General features: G+C 38.1%; 1 protein-coding gene across 1 annotated transcript in view; it reads left to right on the top strand.

Annotated features, from left to right (window-relative positions):
• The first annotated feature begins 9,446 nt into the window (after nucleotides 1-9,446).
• The window catches only part of LOC100646136, a 54,173-nt gene continuing 43,119 nt past the window's right edge, over nucleotides 9,447-20,500 (top strand). Inside the window, exons 1-2 of the mRNA XM_012320414.3 lie at nucleotides 9,447-10,972; nucleotides 11,067-11,444. Coding sequence (XP_012175804.1) covers nucleotides 11,252-11,444 — 193 coding nt within the window. The 5' untranslated portion in view covers nucleotides 9,447-10,972; nucleotides 11,067-11,251. The remainder of the gene's footprint in view (nucleotides 10,973-11,066; nucleotides 11,445-20,500) is intronic.

Genomic DNA, 20,500 nt, shown 5'->3' with positions numbered 1-20,500 from the left:
TGTATTTGTTCATATTTTATTTTATTAATAAATTTACTATGAAAAACGTGTTACGCCTCCCTTTGAACAAGATCACGAGGAAAATTTTACGTTCGAGAGACACGAACTTGAAACGACATGGAAGACCAAAGCTTGTTAAATCCTCTCACGTATCAAGGTCGTCTGATAAAAAATAACTTCGTACGGACGATGAAACACAACTCCACAATAGAATCTCTACTTGAAACTTTGAGAAGCGTAATCCCCTTATGCGCATAACTTGCCTCTCTTTGCCTGACGTCCGCATCCATAAACCGTGTTCTAGAAACTATGTTTCAACTTGCTAAAATTCCAACAACAGAACCTACGAGGTCTATGAACCTATCAAACGAGATAAAGAAAGCAGAGAAACCGTAACACAAAGGGATAATAGCAGCAATTTCCAGAAATATTGACAAGAGTTCCGAGGTGAAAATCCGTTTTTAAAAAACAGGAACGAAAATATCCAAAAGAAACAAACGATCGAAAGTCAATTGTCTTTGATTACTAAACGTTGCAAAAAGAAAGAAATACATGAAAGAATATTGGGAAAAAGTGGCAATAAATTTCCTATTAGCCAAACATCGTGTCTAATACAGAAAGGCTTGATACGAGGGACAAGACGAGCTGTCCAGCCAGCTGGTCACGAGTTGAAACTCGGCCAGAACACGAAACGAAGCGAACGAGACGTTGTCTGAAATCTGCCACGACCTCCCAGAACGATGCAACGACGAGTACAGTACCGGATCGAATGGGTCGACCAACTGGATCGTGACGTACGTTTCGCTTATATTTTGCTGTGTTTGCGAGATATCGTAATCCACGCGAGGATCCGCGTCCTCGAAACACGAGGAAGTCGAGGATCGAACGGAGACGAATCGCGGATCGGTCAGACCTTCTTATCTCTCTTACGCTGTTTCTTGGCACACGAGCAGTAGGAGAAGGTTAAACGAGTTAACCTCGAGGAACCACGACGACCTACGGGCCACCCGTCGACTCCCTATAGTAAATAATCTTTACATCATGGTAATGGAAGAGACACGGCGGATGTTGGGGATTTTTCGGCATGACGAAAGAAGTTTCGTTAGGTAGGTGTTTGACAGTTTTACGGGGTGTCGATCTTCGTTTATGGGATGGCAGAGAAAATTTGGCAACAGCGATTTCTTTTTCGGAATTTACGAGCTATTTTATCGAGGGAATTCTCCGCTTGCTTTAAATGCTACTTGTTCGGTGTATTGTTATGGTTTCGGTGTATTGTTCGATAGCGAGTGTATTTCGTTCTTTCGCATTGGAATTGACACCTCGTTCGGAAAGACAGATTTCGCGTAATTGGTTTTTGGCAATCTAAATGATCAATTTAAGAATTCTTCGGCTGAATTCTTCGCTCGATATGCATCTTGTTTGTTGATGATAATTTAGGAGTTCCTTAAACTCTGACGTTGATGCAAGCGATTAATTCATTAATTCGAGCGATAAGAATACCTGATCAATTTGAGATGATACTTAGAAATGGTAAATTAATGGATCACCTGGAAATTTGTGTCACCAGCTACGTGACGTAGTTGATAGATCCTTTTGACGGGTCGTGTCATACTTTTCGTCACGAACGTGTCAACGTTTTATTGGACTTGGGTCAATTGGTTTTCCAGGTCGTGTCGTCCCGTGTAATTGCACTGGCTAATGTAATCTAGTTAAGGAAAAATAGAGTGCTGCCCAGGATGATGAAATCATAACAACCTCTTAATCTATATCTCACGTGTATTATAGCGAAATTTTGCGGCTTATTTAGAACGAGTAAACATAGCAGCTGCGGTATTTCAAGATTACATGGAACGAGTCATCCAAGTATTTATTACACGCTGTCGTGTGTCGTTCGTTTCAGTAATGGCGTCATTGGATGCATGGTATTTCCTATGCTATTTCCCATGGTAAATTGTTTCATGGGTATCCGAAAATAACTTGTTGATTCAACCATGCTATACTAGAGCGATTAAAATTTTGACGGAATATACTCTAACGATTATAATTAAGAAGAGAATCGTTGCCTATTGTTAGGCGTTAACTTTCTCCATGGAATAATTATCAAGTTGCTTTACATCTGATAATTAATACGATTACTTAGGTATATAGGTACGTTAGTTTCCGTGAAATAATTGTTTCTATTGTTAGGAGACTGTTAGGAGAAAAATTGTTGAAAGATTTGGAGCCAACTATTAGGTAGATCTTTTACAACGATGCATCTTTATACAAACGTGAAAGCTAATCTGTCGAACGCTGTGATCTTTACTTTGATAGAACAAAGTGGATCATACGTAATTCGATAAAATAATATAAAAAGAAAGAAACTCTTCGGACGAATAGTCGTAATAGATGTTTTGAAACGATTCTTGTGGATTAGAAAATATTCAGCAGTGAAAGCGAGGGGATCGAGGCCGGAATCTCTATCATGGAGTTCGATGACACGGACACAAGAAGGAACCACGATCTCTGGATCACGTTTTGCACGAGGTTCGAGTTCAACGAACCACGGTTCGATTTCCTACGACTCCTATCGTTTTTGATGTTCATTCTCAAGATAGCGAAACGTTAGAGGGAGAACCGCTGCGACAGAAGATAAGATTCGCAAGAGGACGAAGCAACGTATACGTAGTTGCCTAACAGTTTGCTTCATATCGGAATATTTCACAATTGTTCTAAGAAAGAGTAGAGAAGCCATGGAATTTCAAAGAATTCGGATGCTGCTGAATAATTGTAATAACGTGACAATCACGAAACTACAACGAATCTCGAATTTTATGCTTTCCATTCAAATATACTTTGGAAAATTTGAAACGAGTAAAGTTTCATACAAACAGCTATGCCGCTTTGTTTAAATAACGATAAGAGAATCTAAATACTATGTGTCAATCGCGAAGACATAAATTCTCATTTTCTCTTCGTATTTCTACATCGCAAATACCATTAGCTGGAACTAACGAGAAATAATAGCCGACTATGACATCGAAACGCATATTTACTGATCAACTCGTGATCAACTGTTGAACTCGTAAAACTGGCGAAACTCTGTCGAAGCACAGAGTTATAACTGTTAATAAACGCGTGCATGATTAATTATTTGAAGGAACAGCTGTTTCCATATATATAATAAGATCGACGTACAACTGGTTCGATGATCAAGCTTCTCGTCGAAATTCCCTCCGCTTTGTAACAAACGGCTTAATTACGTTCCTTTGTTCCTGCCGATATTTCGTTTTAGTCGCGCTGATAATTCTCGACGTTCAAGTTGCAAGTTCGTTGACACGATCAAAGCGAAATCAAAGTCATTCGTTCTTTCGATCGAACTGGTAACGTTGTGTTACGTAGATAAAAACCTTCAAATCCCGGATCTTTAATTTCCTTGAAATTTACTCCGACGTTATTACACGCGTGCCACAATTTCAGTCGTGAAAATCTAACTAGATGAGATGATAGGTGGATCGTGTACACCGGAAAACGGAAAGGTTGTACGCAGTTTTAGCGTAATTTCGAGAAGCACGCTTTCGTGGGAAGTTCGTGCGTATTCTCGTTCTCCAGTGAAATAACAGCAACTTCCTAATGAAGCAAAGTTACTTTTATTAAACCTACCAACTAGCCGCTTGATAGGAGGATCCGGGGTTGTTAAGAAAAGTACAGCGTATTTTTATTTTCTCGTAGTGTTCTGCGAGTATAATAAATCTGCAGTGAAAATATGTAAATTAAAATGATTTTGTTCATAATGGAGAAAAATGTAATTACCTTGTTGTTTTATCGCGTAATTATCTGCGTTTTGCGAATTGAGCGAGAAAACAGGATAAATAGGAGCGAGCCAGGAAGTAATATCACGGAACATGAAAATCCAACGCGAGGGATAATAACAGGCTGTAGAAAGCTCGTGTAGAAAAGTAACTGGAAAGCAAGACTCTAAGCTATGATTTGATATTAAAAACAACCCTTAAGTCAATAGCCACAACCTCCTAAGGAAACAATTCGTTAGATCTTATTCGTTACATCTGTTCTTACTAGAACAGATAGGATGCCGGTGATGGAGATGCTGACGTAAAGAGACCTCGACCCTTTGCGTCTAAAAATCTTGGCAACTGCATTTTACGCTAACCTATCAGTGAGACGTTTGAATCTATGAACGTTTAATCTTCGGTATGTACAACTATTTGTCGTTTGGAATAGAAAAGAAATTTAAAGAACGTGTTTGCAAAAGATTTTCAAACTCTTTTTTTTCGTACGAAACATCTTAACGTGCTCTACAGTATATATAATAGTATCGTTAACCCACCGCATCCGCAGAGAAGATATCTCGTGAACTAATTTTTACCTGAATCTATGAGCGATATATCTGCCACTTTAATCAAAGAATACATGAAATATTTCGTCCAAAGTATAAGATAAATTCCGATACATTGCGTTAAAGTTTTATCTCGTAATGGAGAGAGAGAGATCCAGATCCGCGTTACTTTACGAAAGAACTTCGAAGCCATAGGTCTATGGGTATTTGTACAATTACCAATAATTATTAAAATAATTAATACTAAATAATTAATTAAAAATTAGTTTGTCTGTACCCCACTGCATCATCTGTGCAAGGCATATAAGGTTCCTAGAAAAGGCTATGAGACTGAGAGGCCCTTCAAATGGCTTCGAGGACTAAGAAAACTAAACATTAGAAAAAATGTAGAGTTTTCCTTGAAGTGGGACCTATTTCAACACATTGCAAGATATTTTTACCATTAGGAAAGGACAGAGGGATTAATCACCAAAATACGTTTCTCGTACGAAGCTTATAAACATTGGAATTTCACGTTCCCTTTCTTTTTTTTTTTTTTTTTTTTTTTTTTTTGAGATTCGAAATATCTGCTTCCCTTAAAATATAACCTCGCGCAAGTTACAATGCATGAAAAGATATTTCCTGCGTACACGCAAAAGGATCAATCGAACGCAAAATACACATTAAACGGACGCGCCGTAAATAATCGAGAACTGTATGCATAACAACGCCAGTTTCCTTTGCATAATCGTACGCTCGTTTTACGATCACGTTTGATATCCGTGACGGATTCCGCGGGATTCATCTTCCGCGAATCCGTTCGACCTTTATCGGCCGATCGATCGACTCTCCCACCTATCGAACACGTGCTGCAGAACCGTACGGCACCGGTGCGATGGTTAACGGTGATTCGCTTTCGAACGAGCGCGGCGTGCTCGTAAAAGTCGCGACCTTCGATAAATCAACCTTGAACGCAGGGATGCGGACAGAGCTTGCACGCTTGCCCGAGGCTCGCGCTCGTCCTCGCGACATCCCTGAACGAACTACCCAGCCCTCTGCGTGCTATTGCGTAAGATTACTATGTGAGAACGTGAAGAACAACCTTGAAGAGCCTCCGCTACGAGTTGTCTCGACAACGATCCGTCGAGGCTCTACCAGAGGAGTAACAGCGTTCTATGTTCTATGTTTGCCGCGCCTTTCAATCTGAGATATGAAGTTCGGGCCAGACGACGAAATTGATGGCGAACTGATACGATTCTCCGAGGATTTTGAAGCGGGCGGTACACGGAGACACGTAGCATACGCGCTCTTCTTTGTATCGAGAATTTCGATCTTCATCATCAAAGTTAAGGGTTTTTGTAGAATTTAACGATCAAGAGGACGAAATTAAAGTTATTAATACTCGCACAATAAATCATCTGTAAGTTGGAAGTTGCAGGTTGTAGAGATTTTCTCTGTACGTATAATTCATTAGCGGCTTGAATTGCTTAATGCGCAGGGCAGACGTATGCGAATTATTAATAGCGTGAAACATTTCAAATTTATATTGCATTACATTTATGTATAAATAAACGAATATTTTCTTCGGTTGATCAAAAATTATAGTCGTCGGTTGACGATACGCAAGTCACGGAACGTGTTAATTATAAAATGAACTAGAAAAACTGCTAATTACAGTTATTATGTGGTACGAACTTGTTAATTCCTAATTCAAGCGCTGCTGTTCTTCGAATTAAATAAAGTAACAACATGTTAGGTATAATTGATATTATTATCTTTTATTCGATTGGGAAGATATAATTGACTTACTTAATAAGTCATGATCATAGTAGAGATAGCATAAGAAGATCGTTATGGTAGCAAACAATTATCGCGATGAGCTTTTGTGCGAAACTTTCTATGCTGATTAGAAATAGGAATAAGAAGATCGACCAACAAGTTAGAAGTTTCTCTGTTCTAGTAGTTAACAAGAACGCGAATGTTGTACGTTCTTCTATATAGTAAATGTGAAATGTACGCGAGAGAAGATGCGAGAGATGCATTGTCGAAACTTCCATTGTCTCATGGACGAAGGAAAGTTAAATTGGACCCGGAACAAGTAAAGAAACGGTTCAGTCAGAACGGATCAGTTTGGACATTAATGATATTAATATATTTTGTTTCGAATCCATTACTAATGTTACGTTATTACGAATAAGACGAATGAAATGATATTCCAAGAATTTATAACGAAACAAATGCCTATTTCTTATTCTGCCGTAATGGCCTGATATCGCTTATCGTGTGATACGTAGTACTATTTAACGAGTTTCTTCTTTAAGAATTCTTATGATTTCTAAGTTATTAATGGATTTGAAACTAGGTATGTAGGTAACAGGTATGTACCTAGATGTAGATATTAATTAGATCCTGGGATTGTGGAATATTCGTAATTGATATAATTTTAAAAAGGAATAGTCACGATATTAATTTTAGACGATAATGGTACATTAAATCTCTATCATTTAAAAAACAGCTAATATCTTAAAAGCATCGATTAACTATATGTATATCTTCAGTTATTCACTAAGCAAAGACATTACTATATTAAACAGGCAGTGTTCCTTCCACTGCCGATATTTGATTCGTTCACCTAAATTGTTTAGAAATATAATCCTCTTGTTACATCGATCGACGTATCGAAAGTATCGCTAATAGCATAATATTAATCAATCGACCCACAATTGGAAAGAATATGTACGGATAGGAAAAGCATTAAAAAATTTATTTCATTATATAAAACTGACTCAAAATATTACCAATAAGAATATTAATTTTCATTTTTCGAAGAGGGAGATTCGAGAACTTTTGGCGCGAAATGTTTCGCCTCAACGCATAAGACGGACATCGACGTTTTCATGAATCGCATCCGCGATTCATCGGTCGTGAAGTAACGAGTTTCGCGTAATGTTTCCCTCGCAGGTCTGCAAGTTTATTATCCTGAAACATCGTTGTTGCCAAGGAAACCATAATTTGAGAGCGAGTACGATGCTACGTTTCATCAAGCCTTCGACATGCCAATGAATGGACGTTATTATTAGTTAATTTGTTGCGAGCGTACGAAGAATAATCCGCGCAAAGTTATGACGTAGCATACCTTGTTCGTGAGAAAATATTAATTACTTTATCCGCAATGAAACACGTACTTCGCGTTACTATTATATATTTAGTATCGTGTATTACGATAGCGTACGAATGTTGCCGAGATTAATTAATTTTTGGTAAATCATAATTAAAATACTCTGTATTGGTGGAAAGCGTTATGAACAACACTACATAATTTTGTCAAATATTTTGTAAATATTTGTGTAATATACGATATAAATATATTCAATTGACAGATTATCTTGAACATATAACATCAAGGGATCGATGAAAACTAAAAGATTAACGAGTTCTTATATCATTGGAACTCGTTAATGGGAATCAAAGGATTATAAAGTTTCTACGTTAGTGGTTACTTTATTGCACGAAGGATCGCGTAGTTAGTACATTATATGATAATATTAATTACGCTTAAAGTCGAACGGAAATACCTGGAGGTGCATACAGGGTGAGAAAGAGGATCAAGATTATGGTTGACGCATTAAATCAGATACGTTTAAGGCGATGCCCGACTAATGGCCCTGGTATTTAATAACGATGCCACCACGTATTTTGCTCACGTTGACTTCTTATAACAGTTCGCATGACATACGCATGCGAGTGCGTTTCCTTTTTATTGTGTGTAAAACATATGGGATATTGTTACACTTCCGCAATTATATAGTCCTACGTCATAACATCTTGATATTTGTCAGTGTTCGTGCAAGAATGTAAGGATCTTCGACACAACCAGTTCTTTGTCAATTTACAATACCAAAATCATATCATATACGTATATGTATACAATCTGTACTAATTGCAACTTTGATCAATTTTTCTTTCTTAATTTCTTTATCTTAAACGAGTCGGCTGTTTCAATAATAGCCGATGCGGTATAAAAGTACCATATCTTGTTTCTGATTTTAGAAAATGTTACGAATATTTAAATTATGCATATAAATTGAACATACGATGAAATAAATAAGTTTTTTCAAACGAAGGCTGTGAATTCCTGAAGCAATAAATTTTCAAGCTTGGAGCAACTGGAACGACTGTCTCTTATCTCAAATAAGTAATGCGCAAACTAATTTACTGGCGACGACAGCTTTATTGTCTTGAAAAGACATATAGCGTTACATACGTATGATAGCGTCTTCTCCTCGTATATTAAAGATATAAATTCGTAATATCAAGCCTTCAGAACCTAAAATGAGAAGGTTTTGCGTCATTTGCAGACATAATGTAAATACGGCTGCATCAAAACTTCAAGGTGCAAAAGATACGTATCGTGTGGTCCATTTTTAAATTCAACCTTCCAAGACTTCGGTGTCTACATCTTTATAGCGTTAAATAAAACAGGCGAGAAAACGAGAATACGCAAGTACATTACGTCAACAGAGCTGCTGTTAAAAGACATTTACAAAAAGGACAAATAAAATACAAGTGTCTCACTTTTCTTTACGTTAATCCAATTAATCGCTAATAAAATCACCCAAAATCAACGATGACGTAAATTTAATAAGTTACAGGCTTCTGATGCTTTACAGTAAGCAGAAATACATCAGCAGTGGACTAGTTAACAATCGATTGACACCAATTAAATTAACGTTAACACTCCGTTTATCACAATGCCGAAGACCCGTGAATTATCGACTAATTTACTTTTTCAACCGGATGCTCAAGTTGAAGCCGCGATGAAAAAAAAGATGCATACTTGGGGAACATTTTATTCCAAGAATGCAATTGTAACGGGCATATACGGCGGCGGCTATGAAAGCATACGACAGCAATGCAAATGCAAGTGTAGAGGGAGGAAAAACGAGAGAATGAAAGGGACAGAGTCGGGCGAGAAAGAGAGAGAGAGCGAGAGAGAGAGAGAGCGAGAGAGAGAGAGAGAGAGAGAGAGAGAGAAAGAGAAGAAAAGGTTGGGTAGTGGCCGCGGTAAATGGTGCGAGAGAGAGGAAGGGAGAAGACACGACGCGACGGTGAGGAGCATTCGAGTCAGCTTGACGGTGCCGGTCGCCTCAGTATGCCGCGCAGCGCGCAGGCTCGCGTACGCGTATTGTTTCTCTCTGTTCTCGTCTCCCTCGCTCTCCTTTCTTTCCTTACTTTCCCTCTCTCTCTCTCCCTCTTGTTGTCTCGTATGCACGCAGCGCGGCTAGAATACGCAAGTACAAAACATCTCGCGGGTCACTGTTTTTGCGTTTACGTGTCGTCGTTCCGTTAAGGTTTTTTTTTCTGCTTCGTTGGTCACGCGCGCGAGGAGAACCCAACGAAATTCAGGTTCTTCGTATACATATCGTAACACGTTAGACGTGTACAACGCGACGAAATTTCTTCGAGAACCAGTTATCGACGCGTGTGCGTGCATATACGAGGCCAGTATACGTCGTGACACAGTGACACGGTGCGTAAGGTTCGTAAGGTTCGTAGTGAAGGAGAGTGTGGCTCGCAGCGAAAAGCATCGCGAAAGAGCGGGAAACTCCGATATACTCGACGGATTTTCAAATCGTATGACACATCGGAGATAGGGGCGAAGCATGGTTGGACACTGGAGAAGACTCGACGCGGATAAGATGGTCTGGCAAGACGTAGCCAGTGCTGGAACGGTTACGAAACGCGGTAGAAGGAGACGTGGCACGAAATGAAGCGAGTTTATCCTCGTACGATCGATAACTATAGCACCACGGTGAATATCAAGCGGTTCGTATATCCAGCGTGCACGAACCTAACCTAGCGAACTACCTGTTCTTTCGAGCCTTGTACTTTCGTAAACACGATCGAAGAAATTGTCTAATAATTTCTGGCTCGTCGGGAAGGTGTTGACGCGAAGTTAACATTCCACAGACGAAGACACAGCGTAGGAGTATCAAGAGAATGTCAGAATGAAAAGCTTCGAGTTATTCAGGAAGTAATTTTCCTCGCGCGCCATCTTGATCCGTCGATAAATAGCGATGACAGGTGGTGGACGCGATTGTTGATCGACGACCGCGCGCGATTCGATCGCTCATGATCGAACGCTCGATACATCTTGGTGCGTGCGCGCGTACAACGGTCGCGAGTAATCCCCGGAAGATTTCTTCCACGAGGGACGCCTACTTACGAGGAGACAGAAAATTACGAGAGGCGAGTGAAACAGCGAAGAGAAGAGAGAATCCGAGGCGCTTTTATTTTTAGCCAACGCCGGTTCGCGCATCGCAAAAACCGGTTTCCAAGTCTCTGCTCGAGCTCGGGCCACGAGGTAGTAAGGTGCGTATATACGCGAGAAGGGTTTTAGCTGAAAAGGGAGAAAGCGAGAGGGAGAGACACGCGATATGAAGGTGGAGCATGCTTCTTTCTCTGTCGGCGGGTAAAGAAAGAAAGAGTGACACGGAACGTGGAATTCTCCTAAGCCGATACATACCTCTCCCTACTCCTCTTCTTTATTCTCCCACCTCGAACTATCGATTGCGTGTATGCACGCCTGCACGCGCCTATCCATACTCGACGTGTTACGTGACATCGTATCGGGAGTGTATGATATTCGATTATCGAGTAAGTCGACGACGAGATGTTCATCACCGATGTAATTAGCCACCATATACCTTGGTATATGTATACGTCACGGGAAATCGATAAATCGTTACAGTTTCTCGAATCGATTTTATTAAACGAGTGTAACAAGTCGGTGTGCATAAAGAAGAGAATGTGAATCGAACGAACGGAAGAATTAAAAAATAACGAAAGAAAGAAGAAAAGTAAAAGAAGGAAGTGTTTGTATTGGATTGTTGCGTGGCATACGAGATCGGCGAAGACACGAAAACGGCATGAAGAATGGCAACCGATTCGAGCAGCCGTCAAGGTGTAAGGGCGGTCGCCACAACGACAACCGATCCGCAACGAAGCGAAAAGCGCGCCGTCGTGGCGCGAGGCGCCGCCGGTGCTCTGGCCCTCAGTATTCTGGCCTTGGTCCTCCAATCGGTGACCACCGCGACCCCCACATGGGGATACTTCACCAATCCTGACGGTGAGTCATGCTTTTGAAATTCTTTTGATTCGGAACGCGCGTATTTCCTTGATCCATCGCACGATGACGCGCGCAGACCAGTACCCGTCGATTGCGCATGCTCAATATTTCTCGCGGTCAAATTGCCGGCTCTTGAGTTCATAGTTGCGATATCGATCGCTTATCGATTTATTTCACCGATTGTATTTCCGTGTCAAATACAAAAAGCGCGTCAAATAGAGCAGCAGTTCGACGTTTAATAAATTTGTTTCGTAAATAAAATGACATGCTCTTGAAATAATTAGAACATTTTCTATTCAGATAAAATAGTCGATGTAAATACAAAACTGATTACTTTATTAATTCAGCAGCTGTTTTCGAGTTTATATGACTCGAAATGAATGTTATATCTTAATAAATATTATTAAAATATAGATGAGTTTTAAATATTTGGTTTTAGTACTCGATATGATACTATCTTTCGCGTATTCTATGCTTCTTATAGATAAAGTATTAAAAAGGAAGAAGATATCTAAAGAGATACAAATGTGAGGAAGAAGCGAGACCAACAGCGGGACTAAATCTATCAAATTTTTCTAGTTATACGAAAGAAATCAAGTTATATACTTTTAGTCGATATTATATGCAAATATAGTGGAAAAAGTGAAACTGAGTCACAGTCATTTGAATATAACGAAGTAAAGCGTGAGTTATTACTGTTGCGCAACTAACCAATGCGGTTGTCTTTGTGGTTCTTATTTCATAATTTCCATAGAAATTGCGTGCAATATGATTCTTAATAGCGGCTTGATAGCATCACGTAAAAAGCTGTATCGAGAAGCGCTATGGACACTAAAAGTTTTTGTAATTTAATATACCTATAGAAGCGAGCTTTTTCACAATATTAATATCTAGACGCTTTTATGCATCTACCTCTTATTTAAGTGTTACAAGGACATTCTTATAACAACTGTGTACGGGTTGTCATTGTACACGAATTAAAAGTTCCGACGGGTTACTCGATGTATACTTTTCGACAGAAAGTAGCACAATCTTTCTACATATATATGTTTCCTCGTAATCTTTGTACCTCTGGATAAAATACGTGCATCCACTTGCGCTACTGCTCAGAAGTATCATCAGACTATGTCGCTATTATACTATATAGATATTTATTATTTGGATATCATTGGTTCTACTAACATCAAAAGTCTTTTTAACCTGACTTGTAATTCAAGCAACAAAAAATCTGAAAATGGAAAATTTATCGTGTAACAAGCCAGTTCTATTTAGTTTGACAATTATTAATACTACTTCTTATTATCGTATATTGTTTTTTGAAAGCTAATTTAATCGCGTCGCAACATTCCGTTTTACATAGCTAGGATGATTAAAAAGAATAAAGTCACTGCATTTTGATTTGGCCGTAATATTTTAATTAACACCTCGTTAATAACATCTGCAGTAACATCTTATTAAAAAGAAGGAAATGTCTGTATACTTTTTGTCTGTATACTCTTATTTTTTCTCTATTAACGACGAATTCTTAAACTCGGAACTGTTCTCTTCCATACGAACAAAATTCGACCCAATTCAGGGCACGATTTCCCGTATATCGAGTCAATTAATTCCAAAGGTAGTTTTTACAGCTGTTGCGCATCGTATCTTTCATCGTTCTACCTCCCTTCGACTTGTTTCCTCTTAGATAACAGATACAGGTTGCCCGCCACTCACTCGTTCTTTATCCTCCAGCTTTTCCTGCTAGACTCGATGGAATGTTCAAGTACGAGCTAATATAGTAGCACGTTTATTGCATTATGCGACTTAGTAGCATCGGGTTAATCGCGCATCTCTAGGCGAAACATTCTCAATGACTGCATAGAAGTCGAGGAGCCGTGGGTCGTAAGAAGTTTCGTTTATGACTACGGTAAATAATATGTATACGGCTGGAGTAGTTACAGTTCTGCAGGATATTAAGAAGTTTATCAACAATAATCACCATACTATTTTTTTAGTTTAAAGTCTAGATCCTCTATCGTATCAATATCGTATAGGCGATATTTTACTATGTGCACTAAATAAATAAAATATATATTTTTACCAACTGCAATATCTGTTTTTAATATATTAAATAGCAGTAAACTATTATACACAAACATATATACGATATGTATACTGTGGTGTGCAAATATTGATACGAGTGTCGCTGTATGTACTATATTTCACACCGTGGCTCAAATAAACCAGAACCCCGAGCTTCGCATGTAACAGCGAAACACATGTCGCATCATAGCTGTAAAAAGATCAGTAGCGTAAAACATATACTATTTACGTGAAACGCGTTCTCACGCGATTGAGTTATGGAAAGATTGTCCGAAAATTCGCGAGATCATTTTATTAATTAACGTAAAAAGCAAAGTGTTACGAATCCGACAAGTAATCTACAATAGAATAATTTAAGGAAGTACCGTTCGTTAAAAAAAAATAATATGGCACATTTTATTCTTGGAACAGTGGCTTTTTGCTCTTTTGAATTTCCGACACGAACAACTTTTCATTTGCACGGCACTGTATAAATCCTTTGTCTGCAGGAAAATTGAAATTATTTCTCTTGCGACGTCTGAAAGTCAGACGGGAAAGAGAACGGTATTAACATTGTCCTTGTTCCGCTGGTTGTTTCTTGAAACAGCAAATGCGCTGTAATTCTCATTATAATTCTCGACATATATCCTTTATTTCCCAGTGTTCCATGAAACTTCGAAGTGTCGCTCAATGCCAGCGTTCGTTAGACGTTGCGTAATCTTACCGAACTAATCTTACTTAAATGCAAATTACGTGCAGATCCTTGCTTCGCTGCGCGTTGCGTGTCCAAGTTTATTGGACTCGTGTAACAAAATCTAGATCCGAGGTTTAGTAGCATAAACGGTAAATGAACTTGCGGATTAATCTGTTTATCTTTATAGTTTAGAACGTTTGCATTACTGCATTTTCGAAGCGAGATAATTCCTTCCAATTTTATCGTTTCTTTCATCATAAGATACATTGAAGTATCTATATCACGGATATAGTCGACATACGGTTTTAAACATGACAAAATCAGAAAACAGAATTTATTGGAATAATTCCATAACAACATGCATATGAACTCGGTCGAAGATCACAAGGAAACTTACATACATGTTTTAAAATTTAATGTGCTGTCACGTATCAGCGAGACTGTGTTTTCATTCGCCTTGGAGCGAATACGTATCCAGGAATCCAGGAATATTATCATAAAAGTAGTCATGTCATTGATCTTTCGTACAAGTTCATGAATTTAAAGCGTTTAAAGTATTATGTTGTCCCAAAAGTATCTTTGGTTTTATAAGGAAATGCGCAACGTGTTCCGGAACAAAAAGGGTCATACATAATTCGATAAAATAATATAAAACAAAAACTGTTGCGCATCCATTATTTCCTTATAAAGTGAAAGAAACTTTTGGAACAACCTAATATTTAAAGCATTAAAAGAACCGTTCAACTGTACCATATTGTATTAATTTACGCGTGTCAGAATTTTTCGTAATATTTTTCGAAATAATTTAATAGAGAAAACGTTTAACTATCTGTTTAGGATAGAAATAAAGAAGAAAACGTTTGCACAATTAGCCGCGCAAACAATCTATACCGAGATGACCATTCATTCTATCGTAGTTGTACGAGGAACAGAACAGGTGTCGATAACCTCTCGTTTCTTTATCCATCGGTAAACGCTTAAATACAGTCGATGCGATTGACTGGTCGTTTTTCATGGTTCGTTGTTCCATCGCGGTTTTTTTTATTCCCTGGTCGATATTCGTTCCACACTTAAGCACAATCATCAAGGTGCATCATGGTTGCCCAATCCCACGAGTTGTAGGCTTTCCGCCTACCGAGTACGAGGTCTACCTGTTGTCTAAAGAGAGTCTTGTGAATGCTTTATACGCACTTGTTACGTTCAGGTATGAAATACTGGCAAAGCCTGGTGTAACCACATGGTTACGAGATTATTCGATGCATAGTGTTTTGCTGGTTAAAAATTATTTCGAATAACGAATACGACGATTATGGATATATAAAAATTACTTCAAGTTAATAGCGAACAACGAATTAATCAAATTCATTTGTTATCCTCTATTCGTTATCCAAAGTCTTCAAACAAACGAGAAGAATATAATTCTCCTTCCAATGAAATTTTTCTGAGTTTTTAACATTCTACGGTTATTGGAAAAGTAGATGATAAATAGGCTGCGGGTATTTATACAAATTTATATTTTATAAACAATTAAAAAGTAGCCAAAGTTTTGTCGAATATTATAACGAATGCTGTCCTTTGGATATTTTATTTTATTTTATTTTATTTGGTATTCTTGCATTAGGTTGTCCGAAATGTTTCTTTCGTTTTATAAGGAAATAATAGACGCACAATGTTTTTGTTTTATATTAGTTTATTGAATTATACACGAATATAATAATAGAAATAGAACGAAATGGATCATAGCTAATTCAATAAAATAATATAAAACAGAAATTGTTGCTCGTCCATTATCACCTTATGAAACGAAAGAAACTCTTCCGACAACCTAATATATCGTTTGTTATGTATTTTGTATATTAAAAATCGGCAGCTTTTATATATATATATATATAACTTTTTTCAATTATTGTAGGATAGTAAATAGAAATTGGTTGATCCAAAAGCTGCACTGTGTATCGCAATAAAAAAGCTGTGCCGTGTGAAAAAGAGTACATATAAATACATTTCTTCTTAAATATAAAATTTATTTCCTTTCATAGGGAATCTTGGTTAATCGAAACACAATGCAAATATTATACTGATTTTTAAATATGATTTCTCTCTCTATTGGTATGTCGATAGAGATTTTGCAGTGCTAATGCAACAAGCACAGTTTGTTGTGGTAATGAATGTGGAGGTAAATGAATGAGAAATTTAAATTAACGTGAAGTATTCTAATGGAACTTTTACGTGGACGAGTAAATGGAAAAGTTTAATGGGTATTTTTTTCTGATGCATCCAAGTTATATGAATGTTATTAAAGAATATCGCTACATCATTAATGTATCGATGACTTAGGTATAAGTAATATATAAACATATTATTTATATATATATATATATATATAATATGTTTACGTTAATAGCGAATTTAATATTCTTTGTGTATTATACTGTGCAGATACGGTATATACGAATAAATGTAGCTAGAATGAGACGGTATGCGTGACCCTAGCAGGTGGTTACTACGATACTCTATCCGTGGTAAATATTTTATATGTGGGAACGTGAACGTGTGTTTACGATGGGTGGATGTGTGAATGAGCGTTACAGGTGCGTACCTAGTCGTAAGGCTTCTTTCATTAAGAAGAATCCTACGCTATCTTATTCTAAGGCTCTTACAGCTCGAATATCTTAAAAAATGTCGAGTCATTTAAAGCATACTTAATTCAACGACAAGCTTTAGCTCTCGTTACTTTAATCCTCCTAATGTGAATTTTAATCTGTAAAAAATTGCGTATGAAAAATCTTTTCGAAAACCGTATCATATGGAATTTCGATCGAAGTCGATGATTTATAACGAATTACAGAACCCGACTTGCTTCTTACGCTACTTTCACGTTTTCCTTGATGCTAATTGAATCCTGAGAAAGGTTCCGCGATTAGTGCTCCGAGATTAACACGTGACACGAATATTCCACGTCTAAAGCATCTAAAGCTTCGTTTGGATTCAAGCAACGACTTAAACCACTTTATCACTGACAACGCGTTGTTTATTCCACTTCAAATATCCTCTCTGCTCAACCTCAAGAATACGTCGTTTTAAGCATCAATTTTATTTCGTTGTTCTTTTGGAATCAGATTACGCTAGAAATCCATTTATCTGATTTTAATTAAATGAACTTCTCTTTATTTGACAAGCGAAACGTTATTAAATAAAAAGAAAGTTGTCGAGGAAATGGATAATAAGGTAATAATGGAAGAAAATTAGTGACTTCAGAGAAAGATAAATTAGAAAATTTTCTTCATCCTTTGCCTTTAATAGTCATAAGCGACTTTCAGGGACGGTTTATCGATCCTGTTTTCTAGACACAGAAGCCCGAGTTTCTTTCTGTCCGCGAGACAGAATCGTTCTCAACTGTAAGAATTGCGGCTTTGAATACTGTTACTCGCGTGATTCACGTCTCGAATAATGTGGCCGTCTTTACAATAAAGCAACCAACTACCGTTTGTTGGCTGACTGGAATATCGCAATTAGAATGTGCTACATACGTGTGGAGAACCTTCACCGTGTAATTTTTCTCGTCTTTCGTGGCCACAAAGCGAAACAGCCGGGGGGGGGGGAACTGTCTGGCATCGATTAAACTCTGATATTCCAAGAGATAGATGTTCTTGTACGATGGTTAAAATAATTTACGAAGAGGTAAAGAGCAGAATGTTGGCAGTTTAGGTTGGGTATAAGCAACTTTCCATAGATTGTTCTTATAGTAGGTTTTTCCTGCAGTTGTAATATCGATGTTACTAATATATTACAAATTTCTGTCTGTGGAACTTTTCATAGAATTAGTTTCCTCCTATTAAAATATTAGAGTTTTCGTTGCGTGAAAGTGCATCCTTAGGAAATAGTAAGTGAAAAATGTAGAAAAGAATTTTTTCATTGTCTCTATAGTTTCGAAGAAAAATAATTTGAATGAAAACTATTTTGTAATTATTCAACGGTGTAATCATTCGCAAGTGTGAAATTTCTCGAACAAATATATAATAATAACACGCGTACAGGATAATCTTGGGCTCATTGGAGCAAATCATTTTCCAATTACGTCAATCAAAATTCCTTCTGAACCTACTATAATACATAGCCAATGAAAAGTAACTGGAACAACTGGTTTGATCGATTTTAGTATTTCCGTTGATTCCATTAAGAAGCAAACGTAAAACGTAAAGTATACGTCCCGCGTGTATCGCCATAAAAGAAGCAGCACGATACGCTGGTACGCCAGGTACGTTGTCCATACATAGTGGAGTAGCAGCCTCGCAGGTGTAAGTAGGTGGCTTTGGATACTGTTACACACGCACACGCGCGAAACGCCACGGGGAACCGTGCAATGAGCAGGGAATACCCGAGTGCGTGTGGTAAAAATGATAATCAGAGCCTGAGAAACGGGAGCTACCGGAAAGGTTCCGCGATAGGGTCGATAAGTTTCGTGCTAGCACGAACATTTTTCGAAACTCGATCGTAGCGGAATTGTGACATGTTTACATCGAGACAAGTGCTTTGGAATATCTTGAATCTCTTCCAATATCCGTGCACTCGAAGATGATGAAAAATTCAATTCGCTTCTTAATATAGGTTTCAAGGTGGCGAGAAATTTGAATCATTTGAAATTTAAACGATTCGGTAGCTAATCGATAAGTCGTAAATACCGAGCTTTTGCAATTGTTGCAAGTCTTAAATCTTGATTCTTGCATCTCGAATACCGTATATCGAAAATCCTTGGACGTTCTGAAAGTCTTAATATAGATCTTGCGAGTGTCGAAAGTAGGCCGTGAAAGTCTCGAATGACATTTTTAATAGATTCCAAAGTCTTGGAACTCGATGAGTAACGAACATCTTTATTCGCATTATACTCCATCCTCAATTTCTCGTATTTACCTTCGATATCTTATATAAGATATCGTTTACTCGAGCTTTCGATACTTGGAAATCTATCACGTATCAGTTGAATATCATTATCGAAGCTCTGCGATTTTGAAGACTCGTCGATTCTCTGGATCCGAGGCTTACCAAGGTTTTAAATATCGAGCCATGTTCGAAGTAATTCGAATCTTCACGGTACCGAGAATCTTCTAACTATTTCGAAACTTAACGATGATCCAATCGATCATCGTTATTTACACGTAGACGATACTCGGAACATGCGTATTTGCCCGAGGTTCGCGGTGCAGGAGCTAAAATAGTTGCCGGTAGGAACCGTTCGATAGACAGGTTAACGAACGAATAAGTATGTATGTTCGTACACGATGGAAAAAGTGAGAGTATTACGAGGTTCGACGCTCGCACCGTCTATCTCCGTTAGTTGCCACGGCGAAAAGATCGAGATTACGAGTCCGGTAGAGGGTGATGTTCGATGGTTACGGAAAACAGGCAGAACTGGTATAAGAAGTGGTTGAAGTAGGTCAATGGATTCGATGAAGTATCGCGTAGAACGGTGGAAATAAACGACGGAAGACCGGTTAGGAAGGATAAACGGGCGTGTGCGTAAAGCGGTCGTAAAGTCGCGGAAAAACGACGAGGCGAAGATGTTGGAAGATATGTAGCCGCGTTGAATGGGCCCAGTGGTCGTCGATTCGAATCGTTTCAAAGGATAAAGTTAGCTTAATGGATGGCATCGAGTCGTTATACCGTGCTTGCGTGGTAAATTACTCGTACGTACGCGTATGAGCATTATTCGATTTAAGACGATTCCCTCGCCGGAGAACCTGTTATAGCAATGATTACATCGTATCTGCTGAACGTATCGTCGGGAATACGCGATCATCTGATTCATTGGTTATACTGTTACTTGCATATTAATCTTGTTTGCGTTACACGGATCGTGAGGGATGTTGAAAAACGCCCGATTTAATTAAATCGTTGAATGTTACGTTAAACGTATTTGACGAACAGTCACTTTTCCAAGCTCTGCCTTATAGTCTCTTTTTATCGATACTAGTAAAATGTTATTTATTAACTATCCCGGTTAGTTTTATTTGATAAGGTCTTAGAGGTCTTAGAGAGGTCGAGATTGGCCTTAGTAATGAGAGATGTTTTATTTACCCGCGGTAAATCAAATCGTTGCATAGCTCCCTTTAATTAAAATATTATCGATTATCACGTCTATCGATATTTCATAAAATTGTCATAGTCTAACCTTCCCATCAGAAAGAAGAAATACGACGAGACCTTTGGATTCGTTAGTTACGCTTTTACATGCAAGACAAATCTTGTTTTTCTTGCACGATTGTAAGGAATCTTGAAAATGTTTGATTTATGCGCACCACGT

Source organism: Bombus terrestris, chromosome 2 (assembly GCF_910591885.1).
Source record: "Bombus terrestris chromosome 2, iyBomTerr1.2, whole genome shotgun sequence".
Classification (NCBI taxonomy): domain Eukaryota; kingdom Metazoa; phylum Arthropoda; class Insecta; order Hymenoptera; family Apidae; genus Bombus; species Bombus terrestris.
This window is presented reverse-complemented; position numbering and strand designations above follow the sequence as displayed.